The sequence below is a fragment of the Amblyomma americanum genome, chromosome 2 (assembly GCF_052857255.1).
Source record: "Amblyomma americanum isolate KBUSLIRL-KWMA chromosome 2, ASM5285725v1, whole genome shotgun sequence".
Taxonomy (NCBI): Eukaryota; Metazoa; Arthropoda; class Arachnida; order Ixodida; family Ixodidae; genus Amblyomma; species Amblyomma americanum.
The window spans coordinates 207,638,857-207,660,809 of NC_135498.1; the positions used below are offsets into that span (position 1 = coordinate 207,638,857).

At 48.9% G+C, this 21,953-nt stretch overlaps 1 protein-coding gene across 1 annotated transcript in view; it reads left to right on the forward strand.

Moving 5' to 3' along the window:
* LOC144120348 (uncharacterized) overlaps positions 1-21,953 on the forward strand; it is a 96,147-nt gene that overhangs the window by 12,295 nt on the left and 61,899 nt on the right. The window contains exon 3 of the mRNA XM_077652715.1: positions 13,795-13,968. Within this exon, the coding sequence (XP_077508841.1) occupies positions 13,795-13,968 (174 nt within the window). The remainder of the gene's footprint in view (positions 1-13,794; positions 13,969-21,953) is intronic.

Consider the following 21,953-nt stretch of genomic DNA (forward strand, 5'->3'; position numbering starts at 1 on the left):
ACCAGAGCCAATTACTCGCTGATAAATGGAACATTCGCTGCGCAGCTGAGAAAAGTCACTACGGCTTGGGACAGCCCAAAAGTTCGCACCGCAGGCGCCACCTCATTACACCATCAGGACGATGCACACCACGAGTGACTCTCAAAGGACATACCTATCCTGCGACCTTCGTTGTGCTCCCGCAATGCTCCCGCGAAGTGATCTTGGGCATGTATTTCCTTAATGAGCATCAGGCGGTCATCGACCTGCGATCCAAGCTGATCACGCTTTCGGCGGACGAGGCAATCCCTTCGATGAAAAGTCTGGAAAATTACGTTGCCCAGAGTGTCCAGGAGGAAAAAGTGAGCTTCCCACCCCGTTCAAGTGTTATCCTGGCCGTGGGCACCACGAAATCCAATAACGCTGAAGCCATCATCGAGGGGAATATGCAGTTTCTTCTAGACCGAGGAATGAGCATCGCAAGAGGAATCGCACTTTTCCGCAATGGCCAGGCCGAAGTACTGCTCAATAACTTCGGCGAAGAATACCGGCACATTAACAGCGGAACGACGATTGCATTCTTCGACGAAATATCCGACGTACGAGACTCCTTCGCCATCTCCGACCCATCCGCAGAAGATTCGCTTGACCAAAAGAACTCGCAAACTTTCGACATCAACCCAACAGTTGCGATCCTGTCTCGACTGCGCCAGTTGAGATTCCGCCTTCAGGTGGCGATGAGAGGAAGCTACTTGATGATAAAATCGGGGTTTCTTGATGACCCGGTGGTTCTACTCGCAAACATTCACATTACTCAAGGAAAGGAGAAGGTTAACTATTTATTTACAACATAGGTAAAAAAAACGAGAAGAAACAAAGCAAGGAGAAAACTATTTACATGACTAAACCGTGGATCAGACGAATTCAGCCCCCGCTCAACCCAGAGCGCTTGGTTTTAAACCCTCTGTCTCCGCCCTTAGCGGGGACAGCAACCAATAAGATAACAAACGACACCCCTCACCAATCAGTGGTCAGGGAAAGGAAAATAAGGTTTCCGCCAACTAATCACAGATTGGGGAAAGAGTTCTGATTAAACATTTGGGAAAGGAGAGGTTGCAATCAAATAGACAAACAACACAAATGCGACTTCCGTTCCCCACGCCACCCACGGCACCACAGACGCTAGAAACATGTGCCGACGAGGCGATGACTCAGGTTGTTGACAGCAACAAAGAGAACACAGTCGTTAAGGGAAGTAGACAGTCGTTACAGGAATAGTGGGTTTCCGGTCACTCGGCTAATACTCAGCCGTATCTCGTGCGCCCCCGAAACCTCGTCCACTCCTTAACAACCACATGTCGTCAGCTGTACTTGGTTCGCGTTTTTCCCGGCAGGTCATGCCCGTGACGGCGCGGCGTAAACGAGGACGTCCGCTGCACAAAGGGGAGGCAGGGACGGGACGGGCCCCTTTGTTGGGGACTTCCGACCCTGCTGGAGCGGCCTGCGGACACAATATCAACGAGTTCGCGGAAAGGTCAGCGAACTCCACACCAACCCTGCCCCGGAACAGACAAGACCAGATCCGCAATCGGCTTCGAAGCTACATCGAGTGTTTTTATCGCCGAAGGTCCGACAAACGCCAATTGCCAAGCATCGCATTATAACGGACCAACACGTCCGACCTCTCCGTCAAGGACCCTACCGTGTGTCACCGCGAGAACGACAAACCATCTGGGACCAAGTCGAGGAAATGTTTCGCGACGACGTCATCCAGCCTTCAAACAGACCATGTGCGGCACCTGGTTGTTCTAGTGAGAAAGAAAGCCGGCGCACTTCGATTCTGCGTGGATTACCGCCACTTGAACAGCATAACAAAGAAGGACGTCTACCCCCTCCCACGCATCGACAACACACTGCACCGGCTCGGTAACGCCAAGTATTTCTCATCGATGGACCTCAAGAACGGCTACTGGCAAATTGAGGTGGACGAAAGAGATCGCGAGAAGACAGCATTCATCATTTCGGATGGGCTCTTTGAGTTCAAAGTGATGCCATTTGGTCTCTTTTCCGCCCCAGCGACGTTTCAGCTAGTAATGGATTCAGTGTTGGCAGGCCTGAAGTGGCACATTTGTCTGGTATAATTAAATGATATCGTTGCCTTCGCCTCGAACTTTGAAGAGCACCTCAAAACATTTCGAACAGTACTAGACGTCATCAAGTCGTCTGGCCCTTACCTTGAAAGCACAGAAGTGCCACTTTGCCTATGAAGAGCTGCTGTTTCTAGGCCACATCGTTAGCAAGGAAGGAGTACGCCCAGACCCGCAGAAAACAGCTGCTATTGTACAGTTTCCACCGCCGGCCGATGAGAAAGCTCTGCGCAGATTCCTCGGGCTGTGGGCGTATTCCCGACTATTTGTGAAAAACGTTTCGCGCATCGCCGACCCCTGACCCTACTGACGAAGGCAGACGTGCCATTTAAAAAGAGAAGCGCCGCTAGCCGAAACCTTCAAAGAACTTCAGCATCGTTTACAGTCCCCACCGATCCTCGTGCATTTTGATGAAAACGCCAATACTGAAGTTCATACCGACGCAAGCAGCGTTGGCCTAGGCGCCGTCCTCGTTCAAAAAAGCGACGGGCTGAAGAAAGTCATCGCATACGCTAGCCGTTTCTTTTCCAAGGCCGATGCTAACTATTCGACAACTGAGGAGTGCCTTGCCATCATCTGGGCTACGTCGAAAATCCGCCCCTACTTGTACTCTCGACTGTTCAGGGTGGTCAGCGATCACCACGCGCTCTGCTGGCTTGCCAATTTGAAGGGCCCTTCTGGCCGCCTCATTCGATGGAGCGACAGCCAACATCAAATGACATATGACGAGCCGACGGCCGGACATCTCAGATTTACTCGCACACTCCACTGCATTCAAGTCAAGTATTACTGGTCCCGACTGTATGCCGATGTTGCGCATTATGTGAAAACTTTTCGAGATTGCCAGCGACGTAAGACCCCTCCCACACAAACAGCAGGTTTTCTGAACCCCATTGCACCTCCCTCAAGGACCTTTCAGCAGATCGGCATGGTCTTGCTTGGCCCCTTTCCAAAGTCGAAGTCTGTAAATAAGTGTATCATCATAGCGACCGACTACCTGACCCGCTACGCCGAGACGAAAGCCCTACCGAACGGAACGGCAGCAGAAGTAGCCAAATTTTTCGTGGAGTGCATTCATCTGCGACATGGTGCCACCGATGTGCTCATCACGGACAGAGGAACAGCGTTCACGGCAGAACTAACGCAAGCCATCCTGCGTTACAGCCAAACCAGGTACCGGAGGTAAACTGCACACCATCCGCAGACAAACGGACTGACCGAGCGCCTGAACAAAACGATCGCCGATATGCTCGACATGTATGTCGATGCCGAACACCAAACTTGGGAGGTCATCCTGCCTTACGTCGTCTTCGTCTACAACACCGCAGTACAGGAAGCCACCCAGATGACGCCTTTTAGACTCTTCCATGACAGGGAGGCCACGACCACGCTAGACGCCATGCTGTCCAACGATACTGGAGAAGAAAACGTCGACGTCGCTACCTACCTTCAACGGGCAGAAGCTCGAAGGCTTCCCCGATTATGGATCAATTACCAGCAGCGGACCGACGCCAGAAGCTACAACTTACGAAGACGCAACGCGGAATACTAGCCAGGAGACCAAGTCTGGCTTTGAAAGGCCATTCGCCGCCGTGGATTGAGTGAAAAGCTTTTGCGCCGCTATTTAGGCCCGTACAAGGTTCTTCGTCGGCTAAGCGAACTGGATTATGAAGTCATCCCTGACACAATGACTGCATCCCAGCGACGCCACGTACGACTAGAAGCTGTCCATGTCGTCCGTCTAAAGCCCTATTATGCGCTGTGTTTCTACCACACTCTGTTTTTATTTTCGCACGATCCGCTTTATTTGCTGCTAGTCGTCTTATTTGTTTTAATGTATGGAGCCCATGCTTTTTTGAGAGGGCAGTAATGCCGCGAATGTTTGCTGGTCTGTTCATTCTTCAAAGCTGCCGCCACGCCACTTTATTGCTTTGTTCGCGATGCAAGGAGCGACCAGATTTATCTCGATTGATCGCGTCCAGGCAGAGCTGATTCTAAGTTCTTCCAGAATGTTCTAGTAACTTTGCACGCTTTATCTTGAAAGTTCGCTATAAGCTTTAAATTGAGCACGGCCGACAGCAGCGGGCATTGTGTTCGGCGACCGCCGAGCTCGTTTATTGCTACGCCGCCGCCGAGTGATTCAGTCCATTGTGGGTGCAAGTCAGCCCAAAATAAAGTTTTCTTTAGACGCCATCTTCACTATCGTTCTACTCCTCAGATTGCAGTCACCACTTCGTGGCAATATGCAGTCGACAGATAATACGGTTAGTCGCTGGGAACATAGGGTGAGGCCATAGAAAGCGTTTCGGCAGAGCTCCAAGATTTGCAGCGTTCGGGGCGGCCAAGACTCAGCTCATTTGCGAGTACCGACGCCTAACGAGTCGGCAGTTGGCGCTGAAGCTGTCACTCAGCAAACGAAGTGCGGATGCAATCATCCCTGCTCTTGATTACTCAAAAGAGTGTTCATGATGGGTTCCGCGCTGTGTTACGGTGGACCGCAAATCGCTGGGAAAAAAAACATTTTTCTGGGCTGTTGAAATGTTTCGAAGCTTAGGCGCAAGGGTTCTTTTCCAGGATTGTGAGAGGTGAAGAAACCTCGGTTCACCATTTTGAGCCCGAAACCAAACGACAGTCGATGGAATGGCGTTATCCTCAATCTCAACAGAGGAAAAATTCAAAGCAACTGCTTGCGCCGGTAAGATTATGATCACTGTGTTTTGGGACTGTGAGAGTGTCATACTCATTCATGTGATTCCATGAGGCAGCACCATTAATTCTTAAGGTTATGAGATGACATTAATTAAACTCAAGAAGCGCTTACGGCGACTTCGGTGCCATTACAACCCAGGTGATTGTTTAATTTAACATAACGCTCGGCCTCACACAAGTTTGAGAACTTCGGAGCATATCCCTAAACATGGGAAGGACTGTGTTACGCCGTCCGCCCTACAGCCCTGACCTAGCTTCATAAGACTTCTACCTCTTTGGGCCATTAAAGGATGCCAATCTAGGAAGGCATTTTGAGGATGACCAAGAGGTGATTCGCACAGTGTAGCAATGGCTTCGTGACCAGAACAAGGAGTGATACGGACAGGGCATAAACACACTTGTGTCTTGCTGGAGGACGGCCACAGCATAGGACTGAGATTGCGTTTAAAAATAGGCAGTGTCGGAGAACTATCGTTATTTCGATTCTGTTAGTTTCTTTGCGTTCAATAAACAATTGCTGAAAAAATAGTGGTGCATTACTTTCTGGGCGACCCTCTTGTCCTTTCCAATGTGCGCAAACAAATACTGGCAATTTCTCGCAAATGTCGAAAACCACTTGCCTGCCGGGGGCAGGCTCAGCGGCGTTCCAGTAATCGCCTTATTCTAGGTTGCGCATGCCACGTGACATATTCTGTCCCACCTGCGCTGCGGCGAGCGCGCTCACCGTTCGTCGCTTGTCGCTGCTCTTGCCGAGGCGGGTCGGAGAAGGCCACGTAACTTGAAAAAAAAAAACCTCTCACAAAAGACAATGGGCAAGAGAAGGAGTGTTCACGCCATAACTACTGGACTATCAACTGAGACTTATTAGAATAAAACATAGTCCCAGCAATGTCAGCAGAGCATGCGCAACATCCGCATCACAACTCACAGCGAATAGGGCGTACAAGATACACATCTACCGTGACCGGCCTAAAAAAGCGGATCCTTTCTCGAGTAAGCGCACCGAGGGTGTGCTACTGCAATCTTGGCCGGACAAACTGATATGGTATGCTTCCAAGATTTCTCGCTCTTGCTTTTCCTTGCCTCTACCAAGAATCGTTACATTGCTGAACAGTGGATAACACCCAAATTCATAGCAATGGCGAGGCGAGTTGGCACCGTCATCAGTCCCCAGGGAGGAGTGGAGCTCACGCAGCCGGTCATTAATCCACCGACCGGTTTGGCCTCTGTATACCCTCTCGCATGTGAGGGAGAACTTGTACACGACCTTTGCGACACACGCCGTGAATCGGTTCTCGTGCTGCGTTGTGCAAACGTGGTTCCTTTCTCTGCCTCGAGAAATGCGCGAGCACAGACCCGAAAGCTCGCAAGGGGCAGAAAAAACCACACTCACTCCTTGCTTCGCCGCAACTTTTTTGATGCTGTGGCTCACTTATGCACGTACGGCATGACCTCAAGTTTCTTGCGTTCAGTTGCTCCAACATCAACCCGTTTCGTCCCTTCTTTCTTGAGCTTCTGAAGCAGCGATTCAGCCACTGCTTTCAAAAGAGGCTTAGTGAACCCCGTGGCTTCCAAACGTTAGAACTGATTGTCAAGGCTCCTTTGAATTGCGTGGTGACAGCTTTTTTCCAGTGCATTGCGGAATCAATTCATCGCAATCCCTCTCTTTATAACCTTAGAGTGTGCAAAACCGAGAGGCAACAGAGCGTTCTGGCTTCAAGGTAAAAACATCCAGCATAAATGGACATCGTCAAAGAAGGTTAGTTGCTGTTCTAGGAACCTGATAGAATGATTGTTAGGGAGTAGTTCATGAGTGAATTTAAGGGTGCGTGAAGAAGTTTTAAAAGCAGTCAAAACATCGTCTACTGCACCAGGCAGAGTGTCATTAGGCAAAAGCTTTAAAGGTACTAAAAATACTCCACGTGCCGAAAAACTTGTCCCTTGTCTTTTGTGTCCGTTTTTTTTTCAAGTTACTATGAGCCAACTGGCCCGCATTTCAACCCTTCTGAAGGCAACGTAGCATGTGCCCCACTGAGCAACGCACCGCAGGCACGCGGTTTTTTAATTGTACGAGAAATGGCCAATATATATTTGCGGAAAACTAGCGGGGTATTCTATTTTCTAAATTCTAAATACCACGCTATCAAAAGGAGCCTTGAAAATCAGTTCCAACGTTTGGAAGCAACGGGGCTCCCTAAGCCTCTTTTGAAAGCAGTGGCTGAATCGCTGCTTCAGAAGCTCAAGAAAGAACGGACGAAGCGGGTTGATGTTGGAGCAACTGAACGCAAGAAACTTGAGGTCGTGCCGTACGTGATAAACTGTTACGGCTATTAATAATGACCAGAGATGGGCAAATACCCTCACTTTTATTTTTACCCTCACCCTGACTTTTGAATTTGTGGCCCTTCCTCACTCTCGCATTCATTTTGAAGTTATCCGGTCCTCGCTCACCCTCACGCTCACATAAAACATTTTCTGGTCCTCCCTCGCCCTCAGATCGTCGGCCCTTCCTCACCCTCACTAACAACTGCCTTAACATTTGAGTTATTTTTGTAGTCGGCAACTTCTGGCGATATTACTGAGTAATGAAGATATAATACAAGCCCTCAAAGCATTACTGGACGCGAGCCTAGATGCTTATATTGTTGTGAGTGCGTGTACGTGTGTGTCTTGTTTGAGATAATACGTGGGACAAAACCGTGACAGTTACAAGTTGAGCCGAAAAATATCATTCTGCCTTTACTTCTGGCACGCACTGCATGCATACAAGTGCCCTGCAGTTATTACATTTGGTTTTTATCCATGCACTGCTAAAATGAGTCAGTGCGTTGTTATGTCTGTGTCCAAGCACTAATATATGCCAAGAACATTTAGAAAATATTGCAGTCGCCTTTACAGCGACAATTACAAGAAGTTATATGCACAGAATTGACACAGATCAAGGAAAGTTTGTAGGTCGCTTAATTACCATTACCCGATGACACTGCGACAGCACTTGGTCTTTATAATTTCACTGCTTCTAATGTCCCATCAGAACAACAGCATGAGAGACTGGCAGTTTAACATGCGTGATAGCGGGTACGTCACGAAGACGCCGACATTGCAAGCAAAGCTTGAGAGCTTGCCAGTTTGTACAGGCGTGATGAAAAGATTTCTCTGAACTGATTGTTCATCTTAGGGAAGTGTATGAACCGACTGCTGCGTTGCGTCTGCTCCGATAGCGGACTCAACAGGCAGCAAAAAGCCGAGTCAGAAGTCGGGCTGCAGGCACTCGGACATCGTGGTCGACGCCTTTGCAGAGACGGGTCAGTGATTTATTTACATCGACTCTATGACCAGCGAATTCAATTCATTCTAACTCCAGGTCACCGCCTGAATACAGCAGTTAGCGAGTGGCGTCAAGGCCATAAACGAGGCAATCTCCCCTGCGGCGGTGCACCCCACCACCGTGATCCCCCCCCCCCCCCCCCCAAAAAAAAAAATCTGTTCAACATGGCTCCTCGCTAACAAATTGAGGACTGACAGTGGAAGTGAAGGAGCTTTAGTCGCAAGCGAGGGACCCTGCAGTTGCATATTCAAAGCCTCACTAGCCTAAAGGATGTAATAGCTCACCAGGAAGCTAGTCGCGCGGCGAAACTGCCGTGGTTTAAGGCATCCTGCCATAGGGTTATGATGCGACGGCGCCGCCCGCCTCGTTTACTGCCACCTTTGTGCATCGCAACATCACAGCTATACAAAACACACCAGAGGACACTAAAGAAGACTACACACTAGTGGATACAGTACCAAGGAAGAAGGGGGACGCAAACCTTTTCGTGTATTGCTCCCCGAAGAAAAAGGGCACTGGCCTGGTCAACCTGCTGGTCAAAACCCTTAACCTTGCATCCAAAACACAGCTGCTGGTTGTCGACGACTAACGCGCAACAACAGTCATGGGGGTAAAGGAAAGCTACCCCTAAGGAAATATGCTATGGGAAAGAATACAGAATCTAGGACTATCCATCCTGAATAACCCTCCTGGAATGCACACGTTAAGCAATAGTGTCCGCGTGGATACCTCCCCGGATCTGGCTTTAGCCAGAAACATTAAGGACGCTAAGTGGTCTAACACAGGCCACCATTAGGTAGTGATCACTACATAATATCTACATCATTTCACACTACATTATACAAACCCTCATTCATAAAATCAACGGTTACAGAGCGGGATAGGTTTAGGGATTTACGCCGCTTAACCGCTCCCAGAACCATAACCATCCTTTCGGAATGGGTCGATTGCCTCAATAAAGACACAAAAGCTGCCACCGTCTAGCAACCGGTTGAGGAACAGAGTCAGATTTCTGACTCTATAGGCTACTGCACACGTGGGAGGGCCACCTAAGCCTGCAGAAGCGGTGGAAACAGCAAAAACACAACAAATCTCCGCGCAAACGAGTTGCACAACACGATCGAAAGATAAAGGAGTACACACTAGAACTCCAAGAAAACCAGTGAAGCCAAATATGCGATAAAATGAACGGGTGGATGGGCTGTAATCAGACGGGGCAGCTACTACGCCACCTATTAGACCCCACCCAGACCACGTCTACCCAACGCAGTCAGCTCACAAGACTGGTACACCAGTACACGGGCAATAAGAAAGAGATCAGGAACCTACATAAGCGATACCTCAACACTACCCCGGGTAACCCACTGCCGGATTACCCCAATGACAAGTTAGACGCAGACATCATGGATGCCAAGTTGTGGTACACCCTCAGTCAACTCCGCACCACCTCCGCGGCCGGACAAGACGGAGTTACAAACGAAATTCTGAGGAACCCCGACCACAGCTCGGTCGTAGCTCTCACAGAGCTCATGAACGCCTATTGGCGCGATGGCAAAATCCCACAGGTTTGAATACACGCTAAAGCCACCTTCATTCCCAAACCGGCCAAGAAACTCTCTATAGAGTACCTTAGACTCATATCAATCACTTCCTGTAGAGGCAAGTGAGGGAACGCACCTACAATTGTTTGCGGAAGACAGCGACCTATTTCCCCCCACGATGATATCTTCAGAGCGCGTCTATCTACACAGGATGTCTTGCTCGAATTCAAGTCAGACATCACTGACCCCGTGCAAGGAACGGGCACGAAGGCAGTGCTGGGGCTAGACCTCAACAACGCATTCGACAACGTCTCTCACGAGGCTATCCTCACGAACCTATCTGACATTAATCTCGGGGTACGGGTATTCACATATATCTGCTCCTTCTCAGAGAGGGCCGCGGGGTTAGCAGTGGATGAGATCAAGTCTGACCCCATCCCCCAGGGGGCAGAGGAACACGTCAAGGTTCAGTCCCCTCGCCTTTGCTGTTCAGTCGGTCCCTCATGAAACTTGCCTCAAAACTCGCCGCAATGCCCGATTGCATCATACTCTCCACGCGAACGACATTACTCTGTGAGTAACCACAGGGACTGAAGGCCAAGTGGAGAGTACACTGTAGCAAGCGGTAGACACGGTCGAAACATACATACGCCCAAGCGGCGGGCTTCCCGTGCTCTTATAAAAAATCTGAACTCTTCGTACACAGGAACAAGTCCAGAGGCATACACCTAAAAAAATACGTTCCCCCGCCCCCTTTAAACGTATGCGTATCAAGTTTGCCGGTGAAGGAGGTTTCCACCATGCGCATCCTAGAGCTATACATGAACTTCAAACCAACCGCAAAAAAAAAACCCAAACTATTGGCAAAAACCACAGACGGGGCTTCAAAGAAAAGGATATTTTTCGTCAGGTTCAGGCCTTCGTTCTAAACAGAGTCGTATACTCAGTCCCCTACATCCGCCTTTATGCAGCGAAGAAGAATAGAATCGATAGTATCGTCAGACGAGCGTACAAGGCTTCCCTCGGTCTACCACGTCAAACGTCAACAGAGAGGCTCTTAGGGCTCGGCATACAAAATACGCTAGATGAACGATGCGAAGCACACCTCTCGACACAAGCGGAGAGGCTCACTCGCACTAGTACGGGCAGAGCCATTCTCTCCCGACTAAGAAATGTCAACGCAACTCCGAGAGGAGGCGCGACAGCTCAGCTACCGAAACATATTCTAAGAACCTTCTTATAAAACCACTTCCCAAGAACATGCATCCGGTGCACGACGAGGGCCGTCGTCTAGCCAGAGCACGCGCTCTGCACGAAAACTACGGACAGCACTCGGGAGTGGTGTACGGAGATGTTGCGGAGTACCCACTCAGCAAGGCCTACGCATTGGTGGCGGTGGATGGGCCCGACACACTGCCTGCAGCCGCGACTGTCAAAACAAGCTCCCCTTGAGATTGCGGAGGAGGCGGCAATATAGCTTTAGCCATAGCTAATACCACCTCGGATATTGTTTTCAGCGACTCAAAATTCGCAGTTCCCAAATTGGCGGGATCCCAATAGCACCCATCACCCTTAGCTTTCTTAAAAAAGCAGCCCAACCTACCAGACAGGTCGAACTGATTTGGGTGCCGTCCTACTCGGACAGTCTGGGGAAAGAGGAAGCTCCCAATAAAGCCCGAGGTTTCCTCAACCGGGCAGGGGGCTCGCCTATTCATCCAGGGTTTACGAGAGACGGCATGACCTCTTTCAAGACATTACCCACCACTACACCTCGGGCAGGTGAGTTTATCCCCCTCCGGCTAAAGCGCTTTCCAAAGCAGAATAAACCACGTGGAGAAGGCTTCAAACGCGCTCCCTCACGAACCCCGCGCAACTGTCACACATGTACCCCTCGCAATACGAACCCCTAAGTTTCAGCTGTTGCGGACGCACCACTTACGGCCACATCTTATGGGATTGTAAGGAAGAACCGCCTTCGGCGGATCTAGTACAAATCCCTTCTCTCGAGGGGTGGGAGGCTGTGCTGGCCAGCTCAGACCCAAAGACGGAAGTCCGGGCCGTCGAGTGGGCCAACCAGGTCGCCAACAGTCATGAACTAACGGCCACCTAACACAACCCTCCGGTCACCGAGCTCTTATTGACGAAATAAAGCGTATTTTTAATCAATTACATGGTGATCAAGAAGATTTCAGTACAGAAAGAGTGCACTGCGGCTCTATTGAAAGGGGTCCTTTGTACCCAGGTTCCTAGTTGGAGAATTCAGTTTAATTAAAAGCGTCCAGTCACTATTGTTTTGGTCACGTATCCAGCCTTCGAAGCCCGTCCATCAGGACGCCCCCGACAAACTCTCACCACTTCCGGCAAAATGCTGTCCAGGCTGGTGCTGCAGCAGTGCTAACAATCACGGAAGGCGGCCCAAGTGGTGGCGAAGGTCAGAAACCTGAAGCACTGCTCTCCGTGGGAACTAAATGCCGAAACGGTACTCGCGGATAAGGTTCCGCACTGGGGAAGACTAGAAGCCTCTTCAGAGCCGCAAGTATGCAGGCGCCGTTGCTCTCTGTAAAACCTTCTGCCGCGTCCGCCGTAAATCACGCAGACCACCGCCGCCCACCGTCGCCGCTGACGCACGATACCATGCCGCTGTGGCTCAAGTGGACAGCCGCGATGAAGTTTCCTAGGCAGCGGACGGCCATTTCAACGCAGATCTCTCGACGAACATAAACAATTTGAAACCTAAGAGCAGCAAGAACCCGTTGGAGCAACCGGGAGGATTTTTCCAAAACGAGATGATGTCCATTTGTTTTAAAACCCCCGTCTCGAATCTCAAAATATTTCGAGACGTAGCACGACCGACATTAAGCCTTACCTCGGGTCGAGTGCTTTATTGGGAGGTGTTTCGTGGCGTTTCCTAAAAGCTTTGTAAATATTTTTTTAATGTATATAGAATACATTTTCAGTGTAAATATCATCATGCTAAAAAAGCTTTGGCGACCGCGTAGCGGCCTGAAGCAGCGGCCAGCGGGACTGATTTTTTTAGCGCCGCTGTGGGTTAGGAAGCCGCGCCTCCAGCTATGACGTTTTTTTTATTGTTTCGCCAGTATCTGCCCCAGGTGATATACCGACTTTCCACCGCAGTTAGGCATTTATCCTGTCGCTTTTAATTCAGGAAACTTTAAAATCAAACGGGTAGCTAAAATGCAGCATTTGGGTTGAATAATGGTAATCACTAACTCCCAGAGGCTGGAGTGAACGAATCCTGTGGTTGCCATTTTAGTGCCCTAACGCTTCCAGCCGAATGAGGACTGTGACGTCAATGTGTGCTTACAGGTCACGTGAGGCATGAAAAAACTCCAATATAATCGCTGCTTCCATACTCGTCATTCCGGCCCTTGAGGAAGGCTGGCTCAAGCACTGCAGTAAATTATAACTATGAAGCAGCAATTATATAGAAGTTTTTCCATGCCTCACGTTACACAAAAGTACTGTGACGTCACTGCCATCGTTTGGCTGTGGAAACCAAAACCGAAACAAAATGACAGGAAATATTCGAATATAAATTATTAAGCGCCCGTAGGCGAATATTCCATTGTGATTCATGCGTACTAGTGTGTTCCGCATCGTTGTAGATAAAAAACTTGCCACCAATATTAGGTGTCTACACTCATTAAAAAGTGAAGCTTAAGAGTCCTCCAATTCTTTTTACTTTTATTTATGGACAATGGTGCGATTCACGCTGCATTTGAGTGTCATCCAAAGAAAATTATTCGGTTTGGTCTTGAGCCACTGACCCGACCGTGTCGTCGAGTAGCCGTGAAATCTGTTCACGGAGCGTCCAGAGCATATCAATGCTCTCGTTAACTTGTTGCACAAAATTTTGATGTATAATGTGTATGAAGTATACAGCCAATCAACGACAGCCGTCTTCTCTGAATGACATATAGAGGCGCACCACTTCAACAAGCAATGAGGGACCACCAATTTTGCTACTATTTTTATTCTGATGTCACAGTCTGAAGCTCCTGGCGGTGTCGGCCCTTTGTGTTTAGGGAACTGGGCGGCAGTATGTGCAGCGCGTTTCGCTGGGCCGCAGGTGGAGCAGCCAGCCCTTGTGGTTTCCTGGTGTGACCTGGCGAGTCCGCAGTCTTCCCCCGTCAAGCGGCTCCGGGCGCTGGCGAGCGAGGCGGTGCTCCTTCTGGCACCGAACTCGCCCAACGCCTTAGACGCCGAGAACAGCGCCTTTCGCATCGCATGCACGCTTACCAAGGTGAAGCTACTCTGCTCTAGCCATGGCGAATGTGTTTCAACTTCAGAATTGGAATAAGGTTGTGCCAGGCTGGTTTGAATGAAGGTGAATGCGTTCTAGTCAGCTGTTCCCTCTGTGCTACTCTTGTCGCGAGCTCAAAATTAGCGTTCTGTTCTTTTTGGGAAGATTTGTGTTAGTTGTTTTCTGGAATTAGCTAACGAGTAATCAGCACGAGGTACGCCCATTCTGACAGCTTCACTCAAAGACGGAGATAACGAAGACCAGACGACCTTACCGATGAGATCTGAAAGAATGGTTTCCTCGGAAGTCTTATGATCTGTCGAGAGCTGTGTCGTGCATGCATTCGCTTATACCGGCGTAAACTTCGCTGCAACGATTGGGAGGCTTGCGACGGTCTTTAGAACGGTCTTCACGCCTTAGCCTGGACCTGCATATCCGCACATCTAGCGCACATGTGATAGTTCTGATTAACATATGAACTTCGAAGATACAGATCCCCCGTGTTACTTCGAGTGGTTCATTTTTGGGCTACATTGTGCTCGAAGGAACGGATTCTTGTTATCGATTTTGTTGTGCAGTGTGCCATCGACCTTCTTGAGCCTATGATGTCATTTCTATCCAAGCGAGCTGCAGGTAACAAAACGTGCTTCGACTACGCAATGATACCACCCTAAAACCAGCATGCTTTTCAAGGTGAAGTACGCCAAGAGCTCTAACACTGGTCGTATCAGCGAAGAATGCAGTATGCTGCTCTTTCGGCATCTTAATCCCGAACCCATCTCTACAATTAGGGAACGAACTTTGGCTGTTTAACTCAGCATTTGGCACGGATCAGCGTATTCCTTACATTGCAGAATATAACGAGTTTTTGACGGACAGTACGTGTTATGAGAAAGAACGAAGCCAGAATAGTAAACTAACATTAAACTGATGTAAACCTGAATCAGCAGCCGGGTGAAAAACGGTGCCTGGAGAGTATTATTGATTGTTACCACGACTATTTTGCTCCGATCTCCTCACTCACTCAGACAGACACAGCCCATCGAGCGCCAAATTACAGTCGCCGGCTATTAAAGATCGACGTGCAAACCTCGTTATCATGCCTCTTCGAATAAACATGATGTAATCCGCCGGCGAGTTAAAGAAAGGTTTTAAAACGACGGCCTACGGCCATGGGTGAGCCCACGGGCGTCGCCTGGTGTTCTGTTAGCAAAGAAAGACTGAACCCTGTGGTTCTGCATACATTAGAGAGCCTGAAACAAAGTAATGAAAAAGTCATCCTCTGCTTCGCATTGTTGAGAGAAAACAGATGCAAACCATTAATTTTAAATTTACCCAAGGTTTCGGGACCAACTCTGTCCCTTCACGGGTGACTAAAGTGTGCCAGCAGCAGCAGCGGGTTGCTGTCTTCGCTCTCCTGTTGTGAGCACCTGGCGCAATCCTCTAACGTGCGCGTAGCGAAGCGTTCCTGGAGTCCTATTCATCGCCTCCTTTGTGAGCCGTATGTGCCATGGCTCTACATGTCGCCTCTTGAATAGGTTTGGTTCCACGGCCGAGACGCTCACCTCTTCGAAAGCTATCCGGTGGTCGGCGCGCTTGCAGTGTTCGGCGAGGGGGTTGGATTCTGAATTCTTTAGCCGGATGCCATTTTTGTGTTGCCTTATTCCTAGGTGGAGGTTTTTTGTTCCGCCGATGTATGAAGCCGGGCACTCTGAGCATGGAGTTTTGTAGATGACACCCGGTTGTTTTTCTCTGGGGACGCGGTCTTTCGGTCGTGGTAAGAAACGGCTTATTGACGAAACAGGTTTGTGAGCCACGTGGATTCCATTCCTTCCGACTTTACGTGTGCGTGCTACTGCCTCCCTGATTCCCCTCACATATGGAAGCACCCAACCTAAAGAACCCAGCCAGACGGACTTAGTTTGCTTTATGGGTTTTGGGGGTTTAACGTCCCAAAGCGACTCAGGCTATGAGAGACGCCGTAGTTAGGGCTCCGGGAATTTCGACCACCTGGGGTTCTTTAACGTGCACTGACATCGCACAGTACACGGGCCTCCAGAATTTCGCCTCCATCGAAATTCGACCGCCGTGGCCGGGATCGAGCCCGCGTCTTTCGGGCCAGCGGCTGAGTGACATATCCGCTCAGCCACCACGGCGACTCAGACGGACTTCCGTCAAAAATGGTTTCGTTCTGCTACGCATTGATTCGCTATACCAGCTGCTTTACGCCACCTACTTTTCATCGACCGATTTAAGCAGTAGTTGTTGAAAGACTGAAGCAGACGAACACAATTGGGAGAAGACTGCCGCTATTCTGAATTTTTAGCATAGCGAAGATGTATAAGTGGATACGTGTACCGGCTTGGTGGACGCCTGTTACGCACACGAAGTGACATGTGTGGGGCCACAAGGGCCGGCCGCGCGAACGCAGAAGGGATCTGGTACAGCGGTGTACGTATCCGCTAAAACGCCTCCTGTATGCTGAAAACGTCTATTAATTGGGACGATCCGTACGCGTGTAGAGTGCTTGTCTCCTGTAGCCTTTGATGGCCTGAAGGACCCTGTTAGAGTCTAGACGGCCGGTGAGAACAGGTTTATTGCCGACGGCTTGTCAGTACACACACAACAGAACATAAAGAACACGCCCCTCCCCCCCCCCCCCCCCCCCGCCAGGGCAGGCTATTTATACCATTGTGGTGGCGCTGAGGTACAGACGACCATGGCCCCCTGCTGGTTATAATATGCAACACTTCCCCCCCCCCCTTATTTTGGATCGCTACCAAGCGATCATTCGTACCCATACCTTTCGTGCACTCGCCGGGTCCTAGTGGGTCGCCGCAGGGGCACTGGTCCTACTGGCTGTTGTGTGGAAGTCTGCTCGCTTACTGACCGCTCTCCCAAGGGGCCCGACGCCTACACGGACGTGCCGATGTCTAATGTACCTTTACTCGGTGAAATTTCGGGTACCGTCTCGCTTTGAGGCTCTCCATTCTCCGACAGCGGCATCTCAAAGCAGGGAACCCTTGACGATTCTACTTAACATCTTGTGTGATCTGCATGACAAAACCGAAGAACCCCGCCTACACGTACCAGGAACGTCACTTTTGACACCTTCTTAACAATTTTTGCAAGCCACCAGCTCACCCTTTCGTTGCAAACGGTGCGGACATATACCTCTTCGCCTGGCATAAACTCGCGGCCTTTTCCCTTTCTCGCATCTGCCGTGAGCTTATTTTTCTCACATCTGTATTTCCACACCATCATTCTGCATGGTTTCAGCATGGGCAGTCTGGTCCAAATTTTTCGTCCGAGAAACAGTTCTCATGGAGTTGATTCTGTGAATGAATGAGGCGTCGTCCTGTATGAAAACAGAAAATTATCGATCCAGTGCGGTAAGGATCGCCTTCAACCAGCTCTCTCATTTTCGAGCTGTAATTTCAAGATACCTCTCTTTGCGGTCTGCACAAGTCTTTCTACTGCATCGTTGGACTGAAGGTGATATGGTGGCGTGAAAACTAAATTTACACTATTTTGGGCTTAGAATTGCTGAAATTCGCTGCATCTGAATTGTGGACCGTTGTCTCTAACCACAACACCGGGTAGGCCATGCGCCGAAAACAGCTCCTTACCGCCTCCACAGTGGCGAAGGCTGATGTGCCATGCATTACTTTTTTCTCGAGCCATTTTGAGTAGGCGTCTCCCAGCAGTAGCAATGATTTTCCTTCTACTTCCGCAAAATCCAAATCAACCCTTTCCCACAGGTTTGCAGCTGTTGGCCAAGGTTGAATCGGTATTGACTGAGCAGAATTCCGCCCACTTTGACAGACCTCTCATGTTCGTACTATGTTCTCTAGAGCTGTGTCACGATTTGAACACCAAATCCAACTTCGGGCTAGCATTTTGATTTTCGTCATTCCTGGCCTGCTCTCATGCATTAAAGACAGAACACTGGCCGGCGAACTTTCGGAATAACAACCCGATAGTTTCACAACAAACAACCCTGCTTCATCGACAGCTCATGTCGACGATTAAAATACGGGCGGTATTGCGCTTCTGTTTCTTGCGGCCAACCTCGCCACGTCCTGTCGACTACGGCTCTCAAAACCCCCTCCCTGCTTGTTTTTTCAACTACTTCCTCGGCTTTGAAGGGAAACTCCGATAGTGACGAAATAAATTTAATTTCCTGTTCGTCGCTAGCAATGTTTTCCAGTGGTACCCACGATAAACGGTCTGCGTGGCCTACTTGTTGACCCTTCTTGTACTGATAAGAGGCCAATAAATTTTTCCATCGCTGCACTTTTGCAAAGCCTACTTGACTGCTGTGTCTCCTCGGATCAAATAACTGCGTCAGCGGCTTATGATCAGTCACTATTTCGAACTGCCTACCGAGCAAGTACTTGTGAAAACTTTTATGTCGAAGATTACGGCCACAGCTTCGCGCTAAATTTGGGCATAGTTTCTTTCGGCCGCTGTACGCGTGCGGGATGCGAAAGCGATGGGTCTCTTGTCGTGACCCTCAGTATGTGCGAGCACCGCTCCGTGGCTATATGCCGATGCGTCACACGTCAGGCGGAGCGGTTTGTTTCCGTCGGACAAATCTAGCACTGACTGCTCACTAGCACTGACTGCTCACTTAGAGGAAACTTGCATTTCTAAAAACTACTGTCACACTTTTTTGTCACTCCCACAGACAATCTCTTCTGAGCAGCTTGTAGAGTGGTTCTAAGGTCTTTGCTGTTTGGGAAAAGAACCAAGCGTAAAAGTTCACCAGTCTCAGGAAAGCCTTCAGTTCGGAGACGCTAGTCGGGGTTGAAGCCCTCAATATGGCTTCTACTTTATCTTTCGTGCAATAAATGCCGCCGGCGTCGACTTCGTGAACTAGGTAGCCGACGTGGTGTTTCAGAAATTCGCATTCATCGGCGTTGGCACGTATGCCATGCTTCCGCAGTCTCTGTAGCACCTGTTCAGTACGTCTTTGCGGTCGGCGTATGCAGCACCGCCCTCGAGGCTGATGTAACTTTGCTGGAGAGATCACCGATAAGTTTTTCTGCTGCCATGAAACTTGCTAGCGTGGCCGTAATTTTGAAAAAGAGAGACAGAAACAATGTAATTATAGGCCAATATCCGTTTTGCCCTTGTTCTCTGAAGGGCTCGAAAGTGTTATTCATTTCCGTGCTCATAATTTCATACAAAAACATTATTATAAATGGCTGCCAGTACGGGTTCACCAAAAATAGATCAACAGAACAGGCAGTACATGATCAAATCGAGTATATATTAAGGAATATTGAATCCCAGAAGCTTACATTAGGAATTTTGTAGACTTTAGTAAGGTTTTTGATACGCTTAATCATAGTACTCTCTCTGTAAAGCTTGAACATTACGGTATACGCGGTCATGCCCTTAATGTTTTCAAATCATATATGTGCTCGCGATCACAATATGTTTCCATCAATAACTGCCATTCTGAAGTTCTACAAATTTCAAACGGTGTGGCCCAGGGCAGTCTTCTAGGTCCTATACTTTTTAATATATATATATATATATATATATATATATATATATATATATATATATATATATATATATATATATATATATATATATAAACGACATAGTCAACATAATCAAAGAGATAAAATATATCATTTATGCTGACGACACCAGTTTATTCTGCTCCTCCTCAGATACGAAACAACTGACAGACACCGCGAACACAGCACTGGATAACTTGAGGGAATGGTCTTCATTAAATTAATTATTAGTAAACCGAGAGAAAACAAAGGCAATATTATTTCATTCCAAGGGCAAAGTAATCACGAATCCTCCACCAATCCTTTTCAGCGGCACAGAACTATAATACGTCGAGGCATTCACCTCCCTTGGCATATATTTTGCTCCCACAATGTCATGGAATACCCACATTAGCAAGATATAAACCACCCTGTCTAATTTCATAGGTATCATCGCTCGTAATAAACATATTTTGCCCGTGAAACCGAAGCTCGACCATTTTTATGGTTTTTTCTTCTTATATATAGGTGATTGTTACTTGGTATGAGGAAGTACTACTGTGTCAAATACACAAAAAATTTTACACTACAGAATAAAATGCTACGGATCATTTCAAATGCTTCTTTTGACGCCCCGACTCGCCCCGTAGGACAAAGTCCAACATAGAATCTTGGGTTGAATGTCAACATAGGACCCGCACCGGACTAGAAGAAATGAGTGTGCGCGGTGGAATATGGTGTCAGCCAGGTTGAAAACACTCGCCACGAAGAGGCCCGCACCCGAGTGGTGGGCGTACTAAACGCCGTTCATCGCGTACCTTCCCCCTCAGCGTTGTCACGTGTAGAATTTAACGCTATCAAGAGTCTCCGTGAAAATGAACACATTGTGATTCTACCAGCAGATAAAGGCAATGAGACTGTTCTCCTGGACAAGTCCGATTATGAAAACAATATGCTATCTCTTCTGGAAGACGGTGAAACATATGTCCGCCTCACGAAAGATCCAATACTAAAGCTGGAAAGAGAATTACAAAAGCTGCTGTCCGGCGTTTTTCTGGCCGTTCCTACGAACCATAAGGCACTCTACTACAGACTGCTTAGCCGCAACGGATCCGCACCTGCATTCTATGGATTGCCCAGAATTCATGAGCCAGACGTTCCTTTGCGTTCCATCGTGGATTACACTCGCTACCCTCTGCATAACCTCTCGAATTTCTTGCACCGGGTCCTTTCTCCGCTCGTTGGTCAGAGTACCAGTCACGTCCGCAATTCGTACGAGTTTGTCGAGAAGAACAGCAGCACCTCAATTGATGAAGATGAGGTGATGGTGTCGTTTCACGTTAAGACTCTGTTCACGAGCGTCCCAATAGACCTTGCTGCCAGCGTTTCCACCACTGCCCTCGCGGCCGATGTAACTTTGCCGGAGAGATCACCGATAGACGTACCGGACCGGCGCAGGCTAATAGAGTTCTGCCTATAGAACACGTACTTCGTTTTCAAGGGCAATTTTTACAAACAGAAGCACGGCACCCCCGTGGGCGCTTCAGTTTCGGTTACGGCTGCAAATGTCAACATGGAACACCTGGAAAAGTTGGCGTTGGCCTCCTTTGTCTCTTCCCCGAACTTGTTTTTCCGCTACTTCGATGACAGCCTTTGCATCATCCAAAAAGGCGTGGTGAGCGAGTTTCTGACCCATCGTAACAGCCTGGAAAGAGCCACTTAGTTCAGTATAGAAGAAGAATTGGACGGCAAACTACCATTGCTTGATGTCCTTGTTTCACGTGAAGAGCAGGATCTATCTTTAAGCGTATACCGAAAGAGACGCACACTAGCCGCTACCCCAATTTCAACTCAGTGCACCTTACCAACCAGAAGAAGGCCGTTGTTAGCACGTTACTGCAGCGTGCGAAAAGGTTGTGCTCGAGGCCCGAGGATGTGACCCTGGACGCGACAAAGGTACGGGATGACCTCAGGTACTGTGGGTACCCCAGGCGCTTCATCAACGCGGTGGAACGTCAGCTGTCAAAACAAGGACAACCGGACGCCCGCCCTCGGCTCAAGAAATGGGCTTCTGTGCCGTATATCCCGGGAACTAGTGAATGCCTAGTACGTGTCCTACGGGAGTATGACGTGCAAGTGGCACATGTCCCGGCCAGAAAGATGCACCATAAACTTGTAAAGGTGAATGACAGACTGCCAGAGGAAAGATTCCCCGGAGTTGTTTACAAAATCACCTGCGCAGACTGCAATGGTGTGTATATCGGGGAAACTGTAAACTACCGAAAGTGATTACAGCAGCACGCTCAGGACGTAATAAAGAACGAAAACATTCGCAACAACGCCTGAGCGGAGCACTCTGTCTTGAATGGCCACAAAATTGACGCTGACAAGGCAAGGATCATTGTAACGGAAAAAGTAGCAGCATCACGGCTACATTTGGAATCGCTTATCATACAAAGTACATCACACACT